At 47.9% G+C, this 6,000-nt stretch overlaps 2 protein-coding genes across 2 annotated transcripts; both read left to right on the top strand.

The window, feature by feature from the left end:
- Positions 1-925: 925 nt before the first annotated feature.
- On the top strand, positions 926-2,808 carry V1508DRAFT_431991 (pyridoxal phosphate-dependent transferase; the record flags this gene model as incomplete). The annotated part of the gene is made up of 2 exons (XM_066941941.1): positions 926-1,217; positions 1,271-2,808. The coding sequence occupies 2 exons, from the start codon at positions 926-928 to the stop codon at positions 2,806-2,808; spliced, it is 1,830 nt and encodes a 609-aa protein (XP_066796377.1).
- A 1,540-nt stretch (positions 2,809-4,348) lies between these two features.
- V1508DRAFT_403748 (ABC1 family-domain-containing protein) lies at positions 4,349-5,837 on the top strand (the record flags this gene model as incomplete). The annotated part of the gene is made up of 2 exons (XM_066938578.1): positions 4,349-4,697; positions 4,753-5,837. The coding sequence occupies 2 exons, from the start codon at positions 4,349-4,351 to the stop codon at positions 5,835-5,837; spliced, it is 1,434 nt and encodes a 477-aa protein (XP_066796376.1).
- Positions 5,838-6,000: the final 163 nt, after the last annotated feature.

Raw genomic sequence — 6,000 nt, 5'->3', positions numbered from 1 at the left:
GCCAGAGGGCCGCTAGGCATGAGCCGCCATAGTGCTTAGTCAAACACAAGGGCTTTCATATGATACACTGTACGATATGCTGCTTTTTTTTAAGCTGTGAATATAACGTGATTTTTTTCAAGCATGCAACGTGCTTTGTGAACTTGAGACATTCTACGAAGGGAATTGACTCTAAATATTTAAGCTGCATAATCTGACAGAACAAACAGCCCAAAGTATGTAATATTAAAATCATACGAGGACAGCAATCGAGATCGAGATCGAGATCGAACAAGAAATCTCGACGTTAACAACTCCATTTTCAGTATGATAACAACGAAACAGATCCAACTTGTCATCTGCCGTCCGACTAAATAATTCATTCATTGTTTGCCTGCTTCTCAGCTGCAATCTAGCCTCCGAGAATGTACGAATGGCGCTATCGCTATCATGCTGCTTAGAATTACCGTGCGGACTATCGCAGCTGCAGGTTTGGAGCCTCAAATAATTTTGTAACATGCTCAAAAGCGCTAGACCAAATTAAGGAAGTAGCTGCGGCTGGGTCTGCATATAAACCTTGAGGGCTGTGGCGAAAGAGCACTAGTAAGATAAGAATGCTTTCGCTGACGTTTGTGCGACGGTCTCGACCAATATTCTGCGCCACAGAGCTCAGCCAATCAACTTGCCGTAGATTATTGCCGCACCGCCATTCTCAGCCAATCACATGCGCCTCGGAGAGTGGCGTGCTGACACGACCCGGCTTGCGATTGGCTCCAGCCGCAGAAGTTGTAGCCACAGCGAGCAAGATACGCCACACCGCCCAAGTCCGTCACAGCTCAGGCGACAAGGCGAGTCTGCTCAGGCTTTCCGATAAAAAGTTCGCCAGGGCCGCTCACGTTCTATTTTCCTCTCTATAGTCAATCTTTCGATCCATATTGCTATTGCAATGGAGTTTCTCGCTCGTCAGTCCCGTTTATTCTGTCCGTTCCTCAACAAGACTTCGCCGGCCACACTCCGCGCGTTGTCTGCATCGCCTGCGTCCTCGAATGGCGTCTCAAACTTGCAGGTCGCCGCCCGCGAGTGTCCCGTCATGGGCGCTGCCATGGCAGTTCAGTCCTCTCGCTCCTATGCGACGTCGACGAAGCCATTGCAATTTGAACAGTCCTCCCAGGCGATGGCCAACGAGACCAGCATTGACTCTGTCCATGCGAAAGCTGGTGTTTTCGATACGTCGAAGGGTAGGTGCTTTTGTGACTCGTTCTCCGACTGCATTGGCTGATCTATGATACAGGCATCTGTAAACATGGCCTTGCCGTTATGAAAGCCGCTCAGGCTGCTACTGGCGAAGTTGTGGAAAAAGAAGCGTCGGCTATCAAGATTGCTTCTACCTCCACGAAGAAGATGCAATCCAACACTTTCAACTATGAGGACTTTTACCAAGCCGAGCTGACCAAGAAGCACAAGGACAAGTCTTACCGCTACTTCAACAACATCAACCGACTTGCGAAGGAATTTCCCAAAGCTCACACTGCCAGCGAAGTGGAGCGCGTCACCGTATGGTGCTCCAACGATTATCTCGGCATGTCAAAGAATAAAGAAGTCTTGAAGACAATGCGCAACACTCTTGAAACCTATGGTGCGGGTGCCGGTGGCACTCGCAACATCGCTGGCCACAACAAACATGCGGTTGAGCTTGAGGCCGCCCTCGCTGATTTGCACTCCAAGGAGTCTGCTCTGGTTTTCTCTTCTTGCTATGTCGCCAACGACGCTACTCTCTCGACTCTCGGTTCTAAACTCCCCGACTGTGTTATTCTTTCCGATCAACTGAATCACGCTTCTATGATCCAGGGCATTCGACACTCTGGTGCGCGGAAAGTTGTTTTCAAGCACAACGATTTGGTAGACTTGGAGAATAAATTGAAGTCGCTCCCCATAGAGGTTCCGAAGATTATTGCGTTCGAGTCTGTCTACTCCATGTGTGGTTCAATCGCTCCTATTGAGGCAATTTGCGACTTGGCTGATAAATACGGTGCTATTACTTTCCTAGATGAAGTGCATGCTGTTGGCATGTACGGTCCTCGTGGTGCTGGCGTTGCTGAGCACCTTGACTTTGAGGCCCACGCGAGCGGTCGTCCAGAGAACACTATTATGTCGCGAGTGGATATCATTACTGGTACTCTTGGCAAGGCATACGGCTGTGTCGGTGGCTACATCGCTGGCTCTGCTAAGTTTGTCGACATGATCCGATCCCTTGCTCCCGGTTTTATTTTTACGACCTCGCTTCCTCCATCCATTATGGCCGGTGCTAACACAGCCATTGAGTATCAGAAGATGACTATCCGGGACCGTGCTGCTCAGCAGCTCAACACTCGTTACGTGAAGAGTAAACTTGCCGAGCTAGACATTCCTGTTGTCCCTAATCCTTCGCACATTGTTCCCGTTCTTGTTGGCGATGCCGAGACGGCTAAAATCGCTTCGGACATGCTTCTCGAGCGTTTCGATATCTACGTCCAGGCCATCAACTATCCTACTGTCCCAGTGGGCGAAGAGCGTCTCCGTGTTACTCCTACTCCTGGCCACGGCACCAAACTCGCTGATAATCTAGTTAACGCTCTGGAAACAGTCTGGACCGAGCTGGGCATAAAGCGCGTCAAGGACTGGGAAGCCGTCGGTGGGCTTGCTGGCGTCGGCGTCAAAGAGGCGAAGCCTGTTCAGCCAATCTGGACTGACGCGCAGTTGGGTCTGACCCCTGTTACTGGTGTCCAGGCTGACAATGTCGTCGTCGAGAAAGAGACTATCACTGCCATTCCTATCGAGGCTGCTGCTTAAATGTCAAGATTGACTTATTACTATTATTTGTAAAGTTTTGGCTTGGTGGTTATTATCTGCGGGTGTTTTATTGAGCTGACGGGTGTTTCTATTTCGTTTAGAATGATCGGTATTTGTGTAGACTATGGAGAGACGGGGGGTATATCATAGTAGTGCACGTTATATTCCTTTGTTGAAGATTAAGGAGGACGATGGCTGAATATATTGATTTTAAACCATCAAGGTACAATGGTGGTGTGTGTAATTCATTTAATCTATCATAACAGGCGGAGATGGATAGCAGCGAAGGCACGTATATGATTAACATACGCTGACATAACGAGACTTAAGACCAACGTAAGCATGCGATCTTTGCGACGTTCGCAGGGTTAGGTGACATGAGCCTGCTTGAAATTGCGGCCCAACTTGTTTGTCAATGAAATTTTTTTTCACAACTTGTTCGGGCATGAAATCGAGATGTCTCCGTGAAACATTCAATTTTATAGATAATTTAAGTTAATAAGTGCTTTATAGTTCGCGTTTCTTCTGAAAACAATTGGCCACAACATCTCTGGGTGACGCAAATTTCCGTCCGGAGTGGTTATTTCCATATTACGTCTTTATCCGCTCTCTACTGTCTTCTCTACATGGCGCTATCGAAGATCCACTGTTTCGACTAGTTCAATGAACTTTTGGATTCAAAATGCTGCCTATATTAGATATAGTGATTGTCTTTTCTCCTTATTAGTCTCATAAAGAAAAATCTTTGTCAGTCTTCGGTTTTTACGCATTGATTTATCTCTTGTTGAGGAATAACGCTTTTTTGTAAGCGGGAAAAGATACATTTTTTTTGCTGCGTATCGTTATCCATGTCAAAAAGACTAAGATGAATGGGTGGTTGACCGGTGGATTGAGTGCTGAGGTTGAGTCTTTTACACTCGCGTTTCACTGGTTATACCGTAGTAAATGTATGAAATCACGCGTTAACTGTGGACCGTAGTGATCATGTTTGCAGATAAGCTATAGATTAAATGTAACACTGCCTCTGGCTGCTATTATTTACCGCAGTGGTTGCTGCAAGTATATTTCGCAGTACGGACATGTTCACTTCCCGAATAGGAACATCGCATACTTCCCAGCCTGGCAGCGTTCAGAGCGACGATTTCGTTAAACAAGCAACTCTAAGGTCAGCCTGCAATCTTGCAATTGGCGGCAAAATCCACGCAGACATTTGCAATAGCAAATGGTGACAATACCAGACTTAATACGCTTGTCGGGAGCGGCCTGTCAAGTCGGGCAGCGGACGCGCGAGATTTACAAGGCGCATGCAGACCAATTCTTCAGCACCTCGTCGCTGACCACGCTGTGTAGGAGTAAGCCGCGGAAACCGACTACTAAGAGAGAAGAGAATGCTAGCTCATCGGAATCGTCTGCTACAGAGTCAAGGACGGCAAGTACTGCCACTGTGTTACGTGCCGACAGAAAGAGGCCGACTGTTGATCCGACAAGGACTGCGAACGAATCACGATCGTTTTCGACAAGACGGTACAGTAACATCAGAATGTACTCTTCTAAACCGCCGTCAGACGCGGTAATCGCACCAGCAACAGTAATAAAGAAAGCAAAGGTGGAAGTGGTAACTGATCGGCCGCGAGTTCACACGATGACAGAATCACCGGTACCGTCGACACGCATTGGCAGAATCTTTCATTACGGAAGTCTCGTTACTGGGATGGGAATTGGAGCCATTAGAGAAGGCGTACGTCGGATGGGAGATTCTGAGGAGAGTTCACATGTTGGACAGAGTCAGTCGTTATTTATGAGTCCGGCAAATTTAGAAATGCTAGTTAGGAAGTTGTCAAGAATGCGAGGTGCCGCATTAAAACTCGGTCAAATGATTAGTTTCCAAGGTGCCGTTCCTCGAGTTCAATTATATATGCGCGCTAACCTATATCCCTCTGTTAGACTCGTCGTTTCTTCCACCCGAAATCCAGCAGGTCCTCAATCGCGTGCAAGACAGCGCTGATTACATGCCGCGCCGCCAACTCGAACGCGTAATGACGCAAGACCTCGGCCCATCCTGGCGGGACAAATTTTCGTCGTTTGAGGATGTGCCAATTGCAGCTGCGTCAATCGGCCAAGTACACGCCGCAGTTCTGACCAGTACAGGACAGCCCGTTGCCGTCAAAGTCCAGTACCCAGGCGTCGCGTCCTCCATCTCTTCTGATCTAAATAACCTCGCCATGCTTCTTTCTGCATCGCGGTTACTTCCTAGCGGTTTATACCTCGACAAAACCATCGCCAATGCTCGCACAGAGCTGGCATGGGAGTGCGATTACATCCGCGAAGCCGAAAGTCTCCGCAAGTTCCGCGAGCTCCTTAAGGACGACCCAGTTTTCGATGTTCCTGAAGTTATTGACGCATGCAGCGGAGCGCACGTGCTAACAATGGAGCGCATGTGGGGCGTCGGCGTCGCTAAGATCGATACTTTGCCGCAGGAAAAGAAAGATTGGATCGCGAGCGAGATTTTGCGATTATGCTTGCGTGAGGTAGTGGAGTTTCATTACATGCAAACTGATCCTAATTGGACTAATTTCCTCTACAATGAGCAAAGTGGTAAAATTGAGCTACTGGACTTCGGTGCATCGAGGGAATACAAGACTGAATTTGTCGAGGACTATGTCGCGGTTTTAAAAGCTGCGGTGCGTAAGGATAGGAAAGGGTGTGAACTGTACAGCAGGCGGTTAGGATATTTGACGGGATTGGAATCTCCTACAATGCTGAACGCGCATGTCGATAGTATTCTTGCTCTCGCGGAGCCGTTCATGCAAGAAGGCGATGAAGACACATTGTACAATTTCTCGCACCAGACGGTTACTGATCGTGTGCGCGCACTAATTCCAGTGATGATCCGAGAACGACTTACGCCTCCACCAGAGGAGACATACAGCTTGCACAGAAAGCTCAGTGGTGCGTTTCTGCTTTGCGCTAGGTTGCATGCTAAAGTCCCCACGAAGAAGATTTTTAAGGAGATTGTTGAGAGCGCTTAGTCATACTCTTGAAATCTGTAATGTAAATAGATTATCTTAAATTTGACTTCTTGTATGAAATGGCATTCGGCAGTCTAAGTAAATATTTTACGGAATTGTAGTTCTTCCATTCTTACTGATCGTATCACCTTCAAGACAATGGAGGCCGCCTAGAGTGCGGCTG

This window comes from Lipomyces doorenjongii (genome assembly GCF_038497915.1).
Source record: "Lipomyces doorenjongii strain NRRL Y-27504 unplaced genomic scaffold V1508scaffold_18, whole genome shotgun sequence".
NCBI classification, from domain to species: Eukaryota; Fungi; Ascomycota; class Lipomycetes; order Lipomycetales; family Lipomycetaceae; genus Lipomyces; species Lipomyces doorenjongii.
The sequence above is the reverse complement of the archived record's forward strand: the minus strand, read 5'-3'. Positions and strand labels throughout refer to the sequence as shown.